This window comes from Lonchura striata, chromosome 20, assembly GCF_050655825.1.
Source record: "Lonchura striata isolate lonStrDom1 chromosome 20, ASM5065582v1, whole genome shotgun sequence".
NCBI classification, from domain to species: domain Eukaryota; kingdom Metazoa; phylum Chordata; class Aves; order Passeriformes; family Estrildidae; genus Lonchura; species Lonchura striata.
This window is the reverse complement of record NC_140722.1, coordinates 6,254,387-6,271,543: the sequence shown is the minus strand read 5'-3', so window position 1 is coordinate 6,271,543 and position 17,157 is coordinate 6,254,387. Positions and strand designations below refer to the sequence as shown.

The window sequence follows — 17,157 nt, the reverse complement described above, 5'->3', positions numbered from 1 at the left end:
TGAAACCACAATTATTCACATCAAAGTTGCCTGGTTTACATCAAACCATTTTGAACATAACCTGTTTAGTTGGTCAAGACACCATATGCTACTAGGGAACAGCTCTCTGGGAACTGATTTTATGTTGCTTTAAATGCATCAACACAACTACAGTTTTCTTTATGCCATGGTGAAAAAATTAGCAAAATTACAAAACCTCACAACTGTGACCTCATACTGAAGAGGTGACAAACCAGAAGAAATTCCCAGCAGGAAAACTGAAGCAGCTAGAGACAAAAGGCCCACACAAAGTTCCCACTAATCCAACTGGGTGATTCTGGAGCCAGGCTGTGAGTTTTGCCTGAATTGAACAATGCTGCCTGAAATAGCTGTGTTTAGTACAATAGTTTATTGCTCTGGATTCCAGGTAATGGGAAGGAAAAGGAGCCTGCCCACCAGGAAGTCTCAGGATACCTTAGTAACTGGGCTCAATTCTGCCTTCAAAGACAAGCATTTCCAAGTGTTCCCAGCAGGATAGGGAAGGTGAGAGGAGCCAAGGAAGGAGCCTCACCTTATCAATGAAGTACAGTGCCACAGCCCTCTGCCGTACTTTCATCTCTTTGGATTTCCAGTCTTCTCGGTATTGATTCCGGATTTTATCTACACACTTCTTCAACCTCCGAGCTGTCTCGTACTTCTGCCAGTCCTTCTCACCCTGCAGGGAAGTTGGAACAGGGTCAGCACTGCAGAGAAGGCAGAGGACTAGCTCCAATGTGCATCTCAAGGCTTTGCAAGCCCCTGTGTGGCAAACAGTCTCGCTGTACAAAAGCACTGAGATGCTGCTGCTGCACAGCTCAGCTTCACACTGTGCTGCCACACAGCTGCAGGTCGTTCAGATTTCCATGATATTAAATACTTCCATGGAAGCAACTAGAGAGAGACACAAAAGACACATCTTCCCTGCTTCTCAAAATACAAATGGTTTCCTTTGCTTTATTCAGATGGCACTTATGTTCTTTCAGCTGTGTAATTAAATACCCTTAAAAGGCAAAAGCAACATCAACAGTTCATCATCATTATTATATATTCAAGACACAGCAAAAAGAGGGCAGGAATTCACAAGGAATACAGATATTTTTCCTCCTGTATTTGTAGGACAAACTCCTTGTTTCCAATCCAGGAAAAAATCTCTCAGAAAAAGACTTCATGAAGGGAGCTTAAATTCTTGCTTTTATGGACTTGATCCACAGACTGGGTATTTGCTCCCACAGCAGGAGTTTGTTTTCCTTCAGTCATGAGCTCCTTACCAGCCTTCTCAGCCAGAAGCCTGGCCAGGTTTTTAATTTTACAAACAACTAATTAGCAACCCATGGTTAGAACTTCACTACAGTACCAGGCAGGGGAAGTTAAGGCCAAATGTATGTGAAATATCCACCAGAGCAAGACTGTTCTTGGATAAATTGCTTCCTTTTAGGTTTACACAGGTTAAAGGATTCCTACTAGAAATGCCACAATGCTTTTCAGGAGACATTTTCCAGATTTTGCCTGCTCTCCTGGGCAGTAACTCTATCCTCTCTTTTCAAGGGGGAACAGAAGCACAGAAGGTTCCCCATGTTTTTCAACCACTGTAGGATGAAACATCCAGGTACAGCTTTACCTCCTGTCTCTCTCCTAACCACGAGCTACATTTGCTTCTTGGAAACATGACCAAGAAGATTGCATTGGTTTTGCTTTTTTAACTGCATCTTTACCTTAATTCTTGAGCTAGGGTTCAACATGATGTATTTGATAGAGCCTTGGATGTTCTCAGTCCACGAAACCAGCCAGGTCACTTTGTTATCATGCCGAACCTCCTTCCATTTGTGTCCTGGTGGAGGGGCGGGGATTTTGGAATCCCTACAGAGAATTAGAAAACAGACCATAAAAGCTAGTTAAAGAAAATCCTACCAGCATCAAAACAGAGATGGTAATTAACAGCATTACACAAAGAAAGTGTAGGAGAAGGAACTGAGGCAACAGAAGTGCATTATCTCCATAAGCAGGAAACCAAGTAAATCAAAATGAACGAAGATTGGGAATATAACTGCTACCAACATGTACCTGCTGAACATATACTGTAATTGCTAGGACCAGATTTTATGTGTGAACACTGTATAAAATAATGTGGATACTTATGAAGACTAGAGAGAGTAAAGAAAAGCCCACCAAACCTTATCCTTCAATATCAAGGAAGACAAGGTAGGGCAACCTATCTATAAGAAAATTATTCTGGAAATACTATCGGGAAAGGCAGTTCAGGCAGATGTAGGCTGTAGGCGTGAGGCAGAAAATATGTTGAAGAAGTTCTACATGAAACCCATGATTGCCTTGCTCAGTCTTTGCTTGTATGACTCAGTTTCTTATCCATACTAGAACAAGATAAGCTGCATCCCTAATCCTACATGTTTGAGTATCAACTTATACAGGGTTTTAAAAAATGAGCTCTAGAAAGCAAAGCCAAGGCGTGAAGCATGCAGTGCTCACTTGCTGCAGTTTATGATGATGTCTTCGGGCATGATGCGCCTCTTCAACATCCCCATTTTGGGATGGTTCCCACGACCTCGGAAGAGACCTGGGGGCTCAATCTTGAAGTTGGCAATCCTCTCCTTGTGGTTGTCCATCACACAGTAACCATACTCCTTCAATAGCCGCTCATTCTCCTCTTTGATTTTCTGGGAACAGCCGAAAGCAAAGATGATATGGCACAAGCAGCACCACACGCACCTTTATATGCCAAGACTTGAAACATTTTTATATTTACGCCACACAAAGGCTGAAGACCCAACCTAAAAACAGATCCCTATCATGGCAAGTGTATCAGACTGGTCAGAAAAGCATTCATAAAATTCACACAACACAAACTGGAAAAAGGGAAAGAATGTGTGAAAACTCTCTGAAAAGTTGTATTTGAGGGAAGCAGATCAGTGCTGGTGAAGGTAACTACAGTTTTGCCACAACAGGAGGGGTTGTATCTCCATGCATGTATCTCAGCTTCAAGGGTACCCCCAGCACAGTACTGCTACTTTTTATCTTATACTGAGCATTTGACATCCACTGGACTTCCTATCTTGTTTATGTATAAAAATTATGTGTATAAAAGACTTCAGTGTTTGAACTCGGCATCAGAAAGCAGGAAAAGGAATGTCTCCAGGCTGCTGCATGTCAAGCCTGTGTCAGCAAATGATTTCACAAGCAGAACACAGTCTTCTAAGAAAGAATGTGCAGAGATTTCACTGCATACTTCTGTGTCTGAACTCTAATTATATAGAAGGAAAAATAAAAACACTACAGCTCAAAATAAAACATCTGACCCACAGACAGCACTGCTGCACCAGCTAAGAAACAGAAAAAGCCATTTCTGCTTCATTTTAAGAGCTATCATGGACAGGAACTGAAGGGCTCACCCGCATTTATCAAACGGAAACAGCAGGAAGACAAGGGCTCTCAATTTGTTGGGATCCCTCTGATCCCAAAGGCTGTAATTCCAAGGTGCCAGGCCTTTCATTCAAAGGACAACTACTAGAGCATTGCAGAAGATCAACTGAGAACTTGGGGAATGTTTCCACCTACTGACATCCATTGCAGTTAATTTAATTCTTAACCTACAAGACACTGTAGCCATGCTACTGGATAATAAAATTCATTTTTATTCAAAAAACAGTATTACTTGATGTTTAAGATTTCTTCTCTCATTTTATTCACTAATAGCATTGCTGCATCCTTTCCCCCATCCTGATCTAAACCATCCTTAACTGACTATCCACTGCTCATAATTTCCCAGGGACCAATGCACCCAGAGGCAACACCTCTGATTCTCTTTATTGACTTAAGCAGTTAAGTTTACTTAAGCAGTTACTTTCTTTCCTTAAGCAGGATCAGCCCTATCAATACCATTTCAAGTCAGGATGAAGATTCAGCTGTAAACACAGTGCTCTGCCCTACCTGAGCTGCACAGTGCATACTCCTACAGCCCACATGAATGCAATAACCTGGTGAAAAACAGTGACGTATGCACAGCGAGGGGAATGACTGCACAAAGATGTTTACAACCACAAAGCCTCCTCGAATTCCCACTGGTACCTGTTTCTCCTCCTTGGACATCTGTTTCCTAGCTTCCGACTGAGCTTTGAAATACTGGCTCATGTGGGTGAAGTCACACTTGCTGAGGCTGGTGATAGTGCTCTTCTCTTCAGAGGTCATTTCCTTGCAGAAAGAAAGCAGTGCTTTAAGTTTATACACACACACAAAGAGCTTACCCTGCTCCAGGCAGCCTAAACAGGGACAACAGGCAGGTTCTCACAATAACACCCCCCTCCCCCAGTATCTCCAAATTCCTGTACAGGCTCACTGCAGCTGAGGTCAGAGGGGAAAGGACAGACAGCAGATCCTATGGAGCATTGGCCTTGAAGGGTTCTGATCTCCCCAAGCACTGGGCAATGCTGCACCACTTTCCAAAGAACTCCCACACCCTGACTGGGACTGCTGAGGGATGAGGAGAAAAACCTAGAAATATACCGAGGAAAACTGCACCAAACTTATCTAAAGGCTTGCTGTTATGGCTGATGACTGAAGGGAACATCTCTGTTTTAGTTCTTTGGAAGGGGTTTCTTTCTAGTAAATCTGGCTCTTACACAAGTCACGTACCAGGCAAGTCGGGTACACCCCATGGTGCCGCAACAGAGGGACCTGACTTTGTTGGTTTAGAAAGGGTCTTTCCTGGTGAAACTACAGGAAAAATGGGAAACTCTGTGTGCATGGAACAGCAGCCCCTCTTCTCTGGTCAGTGCTGAGACATGTCCACAGTCACTGCAGCCCAGGACTATGTGCATACCTTTCTCCAGTCCTTGAAGAAGTTTTTCCTGAAGATCTCCTTTGTAGTGTACTCATGATCAAGCATTTTCGCAAAGAATGTGGCAACTTCTTCTGCTTTGGTACTCAGCTTCATGACTTTACCTACAAAGAAAGGTTTTCTTCTTATAAAGAAAATGGTAAACAGGAATCAAAGTCATAAAGAGAACATAGTAGCTACCCTAAAGGATTATATTTTTACTACAGAGAAGTTTGTCTTAAAACATTACATAATACAGCAACTTGAATGGACAAAGGAAACAGAGAAGTGCAACTGCTTGACTTCCACCACAAACATTTTGAAAAAAAAATTTCCTCTGGAATCTAAACATTAAATAAGCAACAGCAATTTGATGTGAGGCAGGTCTGGGCTGCAGGGCAGGAAGGGGAAAAGGCCTGCTGCAGGAAACCCTCTGCTGAGCCACCTCCATGCTGGGCGTGCTCCTGGGGAGACACTGCTGTTTGATGTCAAAAAAGCAGGGATTTTATTAAATTTCATATTCCAGCACTCAAGACATATGGGAAATACAGTCCCTGTATTCCTTTTCAGTGCACAGACAAACTCCACCTTGGAACACCCCTTCCAGCCTTTAGCTACTTGTAGGCAGGAAGAGCCCTTCCTCTGGATACACTGCAAATAGGCTGGGAAGAGATGCCAAATATTGAACTCGCTCTCATTGTAAGGAAACGTGTCAGGGTTCTGCTAATTGTTCCCTCTGCTGTGGGAATGCACTCCTGCATCTCCCAGCAGGCTCAAAAGGCAGTCATTTTTAAGAAAGACTGAGCTGTCAGTGAATGGAGGGGTCACATTCCAGCTTCTCTGCATGACTGCAGCACAAAGTGGAATTGCTGCAAGGGGAGACTGAAGCACAAGGAAAGAGGCTGCTGCTGCATCGAGGCTGTGCACTCAACATCTAACATTCTTATCAAGCTTTTCTTGGTCCTGACTGCATTCCTGATGAAACACGGGGTGCCAGCCACCCCTCTGAAGGATTCTGCACGCAGCTCTCATCTCCAACTAGTTTAGTTGCAAGAAATATTTGAAGTTCCAATGCTTGGCCGTCAATACATGGGGATTTTTAACAACCATTTTACTGCACACAAGTGAACACAAGAAACTGTTCAATCTGTGCTCTTGGAAAAAAAAAATACCATGCTTTGGGTTTACTACATATTTTCAAAAGTTGCATCATCTCTAAAATTAAAGCATGGGAGTCAGCTATAAAGCCTTAAAAGATCTATAAAGCCTTGTAAAACAGGACTTAGCAAAACGTCCTCTCAATGATCTGAGAATATTCCACAATTAAATTAAACCAACAGTAACTCTGCCAATTTTTAAGCTGTAACCTAAAATACAGCATTTGTTTGCTTATAACAGGAAATGGGGGAAGGGAGAGACAGCAAGGGAAACTGTTTTTCCAGACTGCAATTTCAGCTTAACAGAGGCTATTGAGTTAGTAACATGTTATGGGGCTAAAATGTCTGATATTTTTCCCAGCTAGCTGAAGGATCAGTCACCTTTATATAATCACTTTAGAATATATTTAATTGGAAACAATTTCCTTTTTTTTTTTTTTTTTTCCCTAAGGTTTGAAAAGACTCTTAGTGACAGAGCTGGTAAAGAAAGGATTTATTGCAGGGGCATGACTATTAGTTACCCGATTTAAAACTGAAAACCAGAGCAACCAGGGGACATAATGAGCAGAAGAAACCTCATGGCCACGACTGCAGCTGCCACCACCTACACTCCTACCTTGCCCCATCTACAGAAAAATGGGCAAGCTGGAACCACCTCTGGCCTATGAGCAGTGACTGGTTAACCCACAGGCTGGGTTTGGCATTTCAAGCTCCTTCCCAGAGTCACTATCACAGGCACTTCCAAGAGCCCCAGCAATTTTTATGTGAGATGAAAGCAGGCAGTGAATCCCTAGGCCAGGGACAGATTCCTCTGGTGTGAGCCGGCTGCTGGCCAGCCACAGCCTCATTACTGGGCTCTACAAATCACCCCGGGATAATCCTGAAATGAGACAATGCCTTGTGAGCACAGACAGAGGCTCTCAGCAGCTGCTGTGTAAATCAGACAGCTGATTTTTTGCCTAGTTTCTCAAGGAATACTTATGGGATGTCTTTATTTGCCAGACCCCCTCCCTGCCCAGCCTATGACTATTGAGCTTATTGATGAATTTCTGTGATGACAGAGGCAGAGGTTGCAGAAATCCCTGCAGAGGCTCTGTGAAATAGATGGCTGGAGAGAAGAGGAGCTTATTGCTGTCTGCACCAAGGGATAGCACAGTGCAATCTGCCCCTCCCCTTCTCTAGACAACAGGAGAGATCATGCATTTTTCAGTAGAAGAGAATAATTTCCAACTTTGTATCAGCCCTTATCAAACCCTAAGAAAGAAGGCTGCAGACATCTTTGATCACTGTGCTACTTGCTTGGAGATGGCCTTTAATAGGCTACAGCATATTTATTCCACTACTTTTCTGCTGAAAATGTAATGCCACCTATTCCTCAGTATTTAAAAACATTGTGTCATGTCACATGAAAACAGCACGTTGCTCCTGGAAGAGTTCCATGTGCAGATGGCCCCATCACCAAAAATTACATTTTCATCCATTCAAAATACCTCCCACTTAATTCAATCCTGGGTTAATTTGATCCTTCATTTAACATGATCACAGAAAGGAAACACACAGGTCATCAAGTCCAGGCTCCAACAGGCATCACATCATGTAATCCCTTCCACGTGAGTCTCTACCAGCCAGGCAGCCCAGGATACTTGAATCCCACACCAATTAGTTCTACCACAGGCAGTGGTCAGGGAATGGGACCATGACTTACATGACAGGGCTCTGTCCTTGAGACCAGGGTCATCCCATTAATTCCTACAAGATCCTAATCATCTGTACCCAAATTCAATTTTCTTTTCTTTCACTCATGCCACCAAATGATGATGAATTTCGCCACGGATGATGGAAGTTGCAGTTCTTGAGGTTAAAGAAAACAAAAGCAAGCCTAAAGGTGACCAGTGATGAGGCAGCTACAATTACATACTCCACTGGTCACTGCTACTCTGAGGCATCAGACACCCTCATTCTGCTAAGGAACCTGAGAGATTCACCCCCATAAGGAACTGAGAGCAGGTTCATCCCTGTGTCACTGCAATGAGCAGAATTCAGCAGGCTCAGCTAAACTCCTTTCCTTCCACAGACTTCACTTTGCTGCTGAGGAGCTGATTTAAGTGAACCACTAAAACACAACCACCTCCTCAGCTCTTCAGTACCCTGAAGAACACAGCAATACCCTGAGATGTTTATTTCTCTTTCTAGCAAGTAGAAACACGGATTAACTCACCATCATAATAAAACTTGACATTTTCAGGCAGAGGTTCATATGGTGGAGCAAATACAGGACCTTTGTGCTCTAGGAACTTCCATTTAATGCCTTCAGGGTAGCGCTCTTCTTCCCACCTTCAAGAGAGAAATATGAACCAATACAATTTTAAGCTCCCAATCTTAATTTTATTACTGTGTGGGTATGAGAGTATGCTACATCAGCAAGAAATCGCTGCTTTGTCGGGTACAGACCAACAACAAATACTCAATGTACTATCACCATTTAATTCCTTTTTTTCCTCCTTTTCTTTTTCCGAAAGCACAGTCACATCCATAAGCAGAACACCTTGGGCTGCAGATTATCTGATGCCATCCTACTCCTCACCTCTCATTTGCTCCTCTTTTCACAAAATCACATAGCTGAAATTGCTTAGATCTTAAGAAAATAAGACTTGGACCCTGTAAACCAGCTAGGATCATGCCAAATTAGTTTCAGCTGTGATCCAACATCAGGTCCAGGATGCCTGCTCAGCAAAGTCAAACAATTGTGGTATATTATGCAGCTGCTTTGAGATGTGGACAATATGCCATTAAGGGCAGAGATAAAGAAGCAGATGTTTATTTATGACCTAAATGAGAACAAACCTGCTTGGACAAGAAAGACTAAAATCTGCTCTGTCATTTTATATTCATTCAAATTCTCTGGGTAAGAAAAGCATACTTGAAGAAAAACAGCAGCCCAGAAAACTGAATGTTTGCCTTTAAGACACTGTAAAAATGCTCTATAAAAATGCTTTGCAAGTGATGCATTTGGTATCACAACACAGCAAGGCGGGCGCCACCAATCCCACATTCCAAGGGAACAGGGTCAGCAATTCATCTGCAGAGAAAAGGGTCCTGCCAGGCCAGGATCCTCCCCCCCAGTTCCCAGTGCCCAGGCCACTGATTCCACACTGCTCCCCTCCAAGCTCCTTTCATGATTACCACAACATTACTGCTACATGCTGCTGGCACAGGATTCCCTGCTGGGAAAGGCTATTTCACCTCAGCGATCAATCAACTGCAAGACCATTAACCTGTCACAGCACTCAGTCTCTGAATTGCCCAGACAACTTTGTTGAGCAGCCATGACAATAAAAAAAGAGGTTTAAGCTTCTGTCTGGTGTCAGTCCTAAGGAGCAGCATTCCCATTCCAGGTGCCACAGCAGCTGAGCAAAGATGTGCTGCCTGCATCTCAGGAGCTGTGATGCACTGACTGATTGCTTCATCTCTACCGAGATAAAAGTCACAGCATGGAAGATAAACACTGTACAACAGTTTCTGCTAGAAGACACTCAAAATGTTTCACTTGTGTCTGTACATCAACAATTTAGGAACAGCAGCAACACAGCAGCTGGCTGGAGTTTGAAAGGCACCATCTTTGACCGCACCACTGGACCTGACTTCTGATGAGAAGCAACAGCTTTAACAGCAAAGCACCCAAACCCAGCTATCAGTACAGAACTGCATGTCAGACTTCAGTCCCTGACTGAAAAGAAGGCTCGAGTAAACCATGTTGATATAAGAAACCAATATTGACACAGATTCCAAATATTTACAATCCTAATGATTGTTGTGTTTTGCTGTTTTTTTACTAATTAGAAGCTAGAAATATAAATGTTTTGTCAAACATAGGCCTAGGTTCTTCCATCCAGAAGCTCCTTTCAGCAAAATAAATCTAAACCACTCTCGGCCAGAATAAGCTTCTTCTCTCTGACAATGAGCAATTTTATTCCAGTAAGAACAAAATAAGGGCATCATTCACAGTAGTTACTGCTTTTCAGGACAGGTTTGTCATTCTTGTTTTTTAAAATTTATTCCTCTGGTATTTACTTGGTGAAAAAATCAGTACCTCTATTACTTCCTGTTCTTTTACAAAGGATGCATGTAAAAGCAGTACTAGAAAGGCAGCAGTTTAAATAGACAGTAGAAGGACATTGTGCCTTCTGGGAAGGCTACAAGGGAACATGGAATTCATGGGGTAGTTTCTAAGCTCAAAACTACCAGAAAGTGTGCCCCCAAAAGACCACAAACCGTCCCCAATCCCACCTCCACCTTCCTAAACATCACACATAAGCATTAAGACAAAAGATAAAAGTGAGTCTCCTGAGTGTAGCTAATTTTTCATCCTCATTTAATTTCAAACACGAAAAGCATTACAGCACCACTGTCCTTGGCAGTTTCTGGTTCTAAAGCAACGTTGTACACATGATTTTGTGGGAGAATTCTGCCTATTAGGAAAGCTGCCTCACTGATTCCAGCAACATCTCATCAGTCATATAGGCTTCTTAATTAAATCCCACATCAAGCTTGTCTAAATATGCCAGGGTGGCTCAGGGAGGAAAAGTTGGAGAAGATCTTTCAAGTGGAATGAAAAGAGAGAACATTCTTGAGAAAAAAAACTAGAACATACCTCAGGGATATGTTATTTCAAGGAAATGAACTTGCTGTAACACAAGGTGGGAGAAGTGCTCCTAAGGTGCACTTGTGGATCACATTCTTCACACGCTGACAGGGCGTGAAAATGACCTCTGCAAGAGCTGCACTCGGTGATGAATGAGGCCAGTGCCTTGGGGATGTCTGCATCAAGCATTCAAACAAGTGAGGGTGAAAATGCTCAAGGCAGCAAGCACTTGAGGAAGCAGCCAAAAAAAAGGTATCAGACGCTCAGAAAATTGACTCAGATGGAACATAAAATGCCCTTAAGAGAAACAAGTGAAGTGCAGATGAAACCTTGTCCTGCAAAGAAACGCTATACAAAGCTGCAGCTGGATGACAGGAACATCAGCAGAAGGATGCAGCTAGCTGGTGCCAAATTCTGCAAAATTCTTGCTTTCTAAGGCACTTCTCATCAGCAGTAAGCACAAACTGCAGGGCTTAACACTGCTAAAGGGGCCTGTGCTGCCCAGGCAGGTGAGGGGGGAACAGCCCAGCTTTCCAGTAAAGGTCTGCTGTTCAAGGATACAGCTCACAATAAAAGGGAGCTGGGATTAGAGCTGAGACAAAGCCAAAAAAAACCCAGATCGTTAAGGCTTAAAAGGACCTTCTGTAGTTTTCCTATTGCTTTATGTCCCTGTGGTTTGGTAATGTTACAGCACATTAAAAATATGCTGTCAAAGGATTTGAGAAAAAAGCGGATTGTTCAGGAAAAAGGGGAGTTTGGGGGAGAGGCTAGAAACCCAAGTTGCTAAAAGAGTATTCAAATATGAAAAAGATTTGCAAGTGCTGATGTTCTGAGGAAGTTGTGACAGTCAAAGAGAAATATGTAAAGACTATGAACATTACACAGGATTTTTTTTTCTTTTTAAGGATGAATCAGTAATAGTGTCAATAAAGGAGTAAAGGATTGAACCTGAAAGGATTGAACAAGATTACAAAGACTTTCCTCAACTCTACAAAACTATTAAAAACATTCAAATGATCTGAGAAAATATCAAGGAAACATCCTTGAAAGGCCATAAAAATACATTACAGGTGGGCAGAAAACACACATGCTTTCAAGAAGTACATATACATTAAAATGAGGGAAGTCCTAAGGCCAAAACTTCAAAACACACAAATGGTAGCTCCCTCAAATCTAGAAATAACAGCTTAAATTACTATGGAGAGTTAAAAAAAAAAATCCAGCAGGTTTCTTACACAGAGCACTACTGATGTATCACAGGTCTGTCTTCCAAATGAACCACAAAGGTCAGACTTATTTAAAAATGATACTAAAAAAAATTAAGAGTGGTTGAAAGTACAACTTCAGTGATGTTACTTAAGGATCCTGGGCAGGACATAAAGTGTTTTTCATTTAAAACTCATTTTCAGAAATCATTTGTCAAACAGGCTGAGCTAACTGGCCACTTGATCAAGTTTCATTTTTGTGCCAGAGGCAGGAGCAGTTTTGAGAGGCACAGCTGATACCCACTCATGCTGTACTTCTATGGAACATGGCTAAGTTCTACTAGATAAATACTAGATAAAATACTGCTTAACACAGTTAAGCACTCTACTAGTTAAGAACTCTACTAGTTCTACTAGATAAAATACTGCTTAACACATCTGCACTCATTAATATATTCCTTAATCCACCTGCACCTATTAATATATTCCTGCTGACACCCCCAAGCCTACAAGCTTTCATACTGCTCTCAAGAGTGTCAGCACAGAGCAGCTTCTGGGCACAAGAATATTGGTATCTGATCATTATAGGCAGCTCCTATAGCACAGATAGGGAAGAAAAAAAAAAACAAACCTACCCAGACAACCCCACTAAAACACTTATTTCCTGTTTTAGGGATATCACTTCTACTTCAGAGGATGAACACAGTGAATGAGATATTTATTTAGAGCTTACCAGAAAGTAAGCCAATTATTCAGAACAAATCCTCATGAATCAACAGAAGAGAAAGCCAGATGTGCTTATTCAGCCAGCATGGGAGGTACAGGCAAGTCCAGGTGCAGATGGGAGCCCACAGCACTGACTATATATAGTTACCATTTCCATTTTTGCTCCTCTTCTTTTTTCGGCTTCTTTCTTTTGTCTGCTTCGGGGACTTTCTTATCTTTGCTCTTGACTTTCTTTGCTTTGCTGTCCTGCAAAATGAGTAAGATCCTGTTAGAACAAGCTACTCTATTTCCCCCTCCCCTGAAAAGAACTAAAATACTCTCTTGGGGTATATAAGAGCTGAACTCCTGTGGCTTCACCACATAAATGTGCTCTTAGATCATCCCATTAAGTCAAAGTCTGCTGATGGTCCCACTCAAGTTTTCAGCCAAATTCTTTTACTTTACACTGGGGACATGCTAAATGCACACAGCCAGTTATCACCTGATAAGGGCCAAGTCTGGGCCATGGGAAGGGAATTGCTGTGTTACAGAACCTCCTCCCTGGCCTGCACTGGTGTGTCTGGTCTGGCAAATGCTGCAGAGCACAACCACCATAATCAGGTGGTTTATCTTGGTGCATGCTCAGTGTAGAGACACTTCCTTTGAAGGGAAGAATTAAATTAACCCTATTGCCCAGAGGTGCTGCAACATGTGTCTCACAAGGGTGTCTTTGCTAGATGTGTAGTTTGTCAGTCTCAAATTATAGCTAACCTTTTGCAAAACCCTCTCCAAAGAAATTTCTACCTAGGCTCCATCTAAATGCTTTAAGCTTCCTTCTGGTATCTAATCTCTTTTCCATCTCCACTGCCTCTGAACCCTGCAATTAGCACATGTTGTGAGCAAGGCTCCCCTGTCCCCTGCCAGCTCCTTAACAGAAGGACTGTGAATTGCCTGAACAGCCTAGAAGTTCATGTCCTAAAGGCATGTTCTCCATCCTTTGTTTTAAGGGTTGGAAAGGAATTTTCCCTGACTTTTTATAAATTACAGTTCAGATAAATTAATATCTGCACCATAAGTGGGGATCTGCCACACACAGCTCTGTTCCAGACAAAATCAGATTCCCTTTGCTCTGCATAATCCCACACCAAATAGCATGGCTCTTCTTTATCATAAAAATGAATTTGTCTGTTATAGTACCTCTTCTTCCTCTTGTTTCCTTTTCTTTGCTTTCTTGATGTCTTCTGTTTTGATTTTCTTCGGTTTGTAGTCAGCACTAAGAACAAAAAGACTTGCTGATGAAATCGATCCATTTTCCAGTACAAATAAAGAGAAGTCACAGACATACAAAATTTATGTGCACAAGCTTGCAGCATAGCTGGCACTTTTGATTTATAAAGAATATAATTTATACCCTGCTCTTTCAGAAGACTCAATAATCCCAATCCAGAACAACAGTTTACAAATCCTACAAGATGTTATTATCAATACCTTTCCACAAGTTTCACTGCTGAAACAAACATCTTCCTCAATGAAGAATCGATTCAAAATCATTATTATCCATGCGGTGATTCCACGGGATGGTATAAATGGGTATAATCTTATTGGCATGTTCTATCCCAACTCTCTTTCCAGTCATCAGATTGGGATCTTGCCCACAAGACTCACTCTTTGCACCCCCTACTAGTTCAAACAATAGTGAAATTGAGTACTGGCAAATGACATAAATACAACCTCATTTCCACTGAGGTTGGAAAAGACCTCTGAGATCATCCAGTCCAACCTATGACTCAACACTGCCTTGTTAACCAGACCAGGACACTGAGTGCCATGTCCAGTCTTTCCTTAAACGCCTCCAGGGACAGTGACTCCACCAACTCCCTGGGCAGCCCATTCCAATGTCGAATCACCCTTTCTGTGATGAAATTCCTCCTAATGTCCAACCTAAAGCTCTCTTGGTGCAGCCTAAGACCATGTGCTATCCCTTGTTCTGGGGAGCAGAGCCTGACCCCCAACTGGCTGCACCCTCCTGTCAGGGAGTGCTGGAGAGTGATAAGGTCCGAGAGTGATAAGGTCACCCCTGAGCTTTCTGTTCTCCAGGCTGAGGCCCCCCAGCTGCTCCTCACTGAACTTCTGCTCCAGACCCTTCCCGAGCTCCACTGCCTTCTTCTGGACTTCCTCCCACACCTTGATGTCCTTCCTGAATTGAACTTGAGGTGCCCTCACCAGTGCCCAGTAAAGGGGCAGAATCACCTCCCTGGTCCTGCTGGCCACTATTCCTGATACAGGCATGTGCCATTGGCCTTCTTGGCCACCTGGGCTCCTGTTCAGCTGCTGTTGACCACCATTCCCAGGGCCTTTTCTGCTGGGCCCTTTCCAGCAACTCTGCCTCCAGCCTGGAGCAGTGCAGAGGGTTGTGGTCAAAGTGTCAGAACCGGCACTTGGTCTTGTTGAACACCATGCTGGTGGTCTCAGCCCATTGATGCCCATGCCAGCCTCCAACCACCACATCTCCCACCTGCCCTTCTGTCTGTGAACAGCAGGTCCAGCAGGGTACTACCCCTGTAAGGCCACAGCTGTCCTTACCAGAAAGTTCTTTTCCACACACTCCAGGAACCTCCCAGCCTGCCTCCTCTCTGCTGTGTTGAGTTTCCAGTAGGTATCCAGCAGGTTAAAGTCTCCCACAAGAACAAGGGCTGGCAGTGGTGAAATGTCAGCCAGCCACTCATAGCATTGCTCATCCACCTCATCCTCCTGGTTGGGTGGTCTGGAGCAAGGTTCTCAGCAGGATATCTGCATTACCAGCCTTCCCTTTGATGGTCATCCATAGGCACTCAACCTTATTGTCACTATTCTTGAGCTCTACGCAGACAAAACACACCCTAATGTACAGGAACACCCCAATTCTTAATCTTTCCATTGCAGATGTGAGAGGGGAAGTCCTACAAACCTAGCAGAAGGCAGCAAGTGATTACACAAAAGAAAAGATGTCCCACCCATGTCTCTTGGAAACAGACCTGCAGGGATGGAGCACCACCATGGTGAAACCCTTCCAACCCTTTAACTCCTGACTGCTAATAAAGACAAACTGTGAAGAGCTGGATGGGTACAATGGAAGATCCCAGCAAGATGGAACTGAGCTTGTATTTCAGTGGGTTCCTGTGTCAGGAAAACATCAAGGGTGTTTCTCTTTGAGACAACAACCCTCAGCGTAACTTATGACACATTGAGACTCCAGGCAAGCCATGCCAGCCAGTGCAGGCAAACCTCCCCCTACCTCTGAACAGGCTGACAGTGCATTTTTTACTTCTTGTGCAGTCATTTCCTTGCCCAACAGAAACCACTGCAGCCACTTAGTTACGTTAATATCTCACGTGCTCACATTTCTGCTTTACAGTCTTCATCAGCCTTTACCTGCCTTCTGGGGTTTTTCTTTTTCATTTACTGGTTCTGCAACTTTTCACAGCACTATCTGCAGCAGGAGGTAGTGGCATTTTGCCTTGCACAGCACAAATACTGCCCCTGTCCTGCTCAGAGAACTTGTAACAGCATAAGAAGTCAGGTCTGAGACCTCCAGTACCCACCTCAAGACGTCTGTGCTGACAACTTGAAATTCCACCTGCTCCCTTCAATGTTCTCCTTTTGAAACTAAAGGCAAACATCCAAGTCACCAGCACCCACGCTACTTACTCATCATCCTCTCGAGGTCTCTTCAGGGGTTTGGAGTCCTCTTTAGGTGATGCATAAAACCCATCATCATCTGGTTCATCTTTAATACGTGGTGGACTACAAAAAGAAGCAAAGAAACACAGTGCTACTTTCAAATATGAAGTTTCTTGGAAACCAGCAACAACTAAGTTTTAAGAAATAATCATCTGCAAAATGGGCACATCTTCCATGGAATGTGCTGCCATCACAAGACAGCAAAGGCTTGAGATGTGTCATTTTCTGAATACTCACAGACAGTGTAAGGAGAGTAATTCAATGTCTACACATTTGCCATTTCTCAAGAAATATCAAGTTCAATTTCAACGGCTCAAAGCTCATTTTATTTCTCTGAGGTTTTGAGTAAAAACAACTGTAGCTTCCAGCACTTTCAAATACACTTAAAAACTGAAATGCCTGTGTGGAGTCAAATGCAAGATGTTATTTAGTTTCAACTCAATATCCTTATTGAGCCTTCTAAGACAGAAAAAGATTATCAACTAAACAATGATTTGAAAGCTATTCACTGGAACATTTTACCAACTAAATATTGAGGAATGTGAAAACCAGAAAAGGAAACAAAGATTTGGCAAAGTTAAACACATCAGTCTCTTTTCACTGTCCAAACTGGAGGAAGCAAACAATCCTGTCCCTTTCAACAGACCACAAAAGTTAGGCTCAATGTTTCCAGCCATAATGTCAATTATGTCATAATTAGCAATAAGAAAAAAAATAGTGTATGGGTGCAAGAGACACTATTCTGTTAGACAAATTTGTTATTTCTAGACTTTAGAGAAGCATTTCACTGATCTACATAAAGAAAAAGACGTTTCAAAGTGTCCAAAATTACATTTGGAAGCACTTAGTGCCATCTTGGGCTTCCTTATTCATGTCCTACCA

General features: G+C 42.8%; 1 protein-coding gene across 2 annotated transcripts in view; it reads right to left on the bottom strand.

Annotated features, from left to right (window-relative positions):
- The window catches only part of TOP1 (DNA topoisomerase I), a 65,862-nt gene that overhangs the window by 7,263 nt on the left and 41,442 nt on the right, over nt 1-17,157 (bottom strand). The window contains exons 6-14 of one of the 2 annotated variants that reach the window (XM_021527850.4): nt 16,243-16,338; nt 13,753-13,828; nt 12,725-12,822; nt 8,222-8,337; nt 4,850-4,971; nt 4,099-4,221; nt 2,503-2,690; nt 1,731-1,875; nt 551-694 (exon numbers count right to left, since the gene is read on the bottom strand). In XM_021527850.4, coding sequence (XP_021383525.1) covers nt 551-694; nt 1,731-1,875; nt 2,503-2,690; nt 4,099-4,221; nt 4,850-4,971; nt 8,222-8,337; nt 12,725-12,822; nt 13,753-13,828; nt 16,243-16,338 — 1,108 coding nt within the window. Of the gene's footprint in view, nt 1-550; nt 695-1,730; nt 1,876-2,502; nt 2,691-4,098; nt 4,222-4,849; nt 4,972-8,221; nt 8,338-12,724; nt 12,823-13,752; nt 13,829-15,138; nt 15,424-16,242; nt 16,339-17,157 lie in introns of those variants that run through there. The other variant, XM_085557989.1, reaches the window with a different exon arrangement.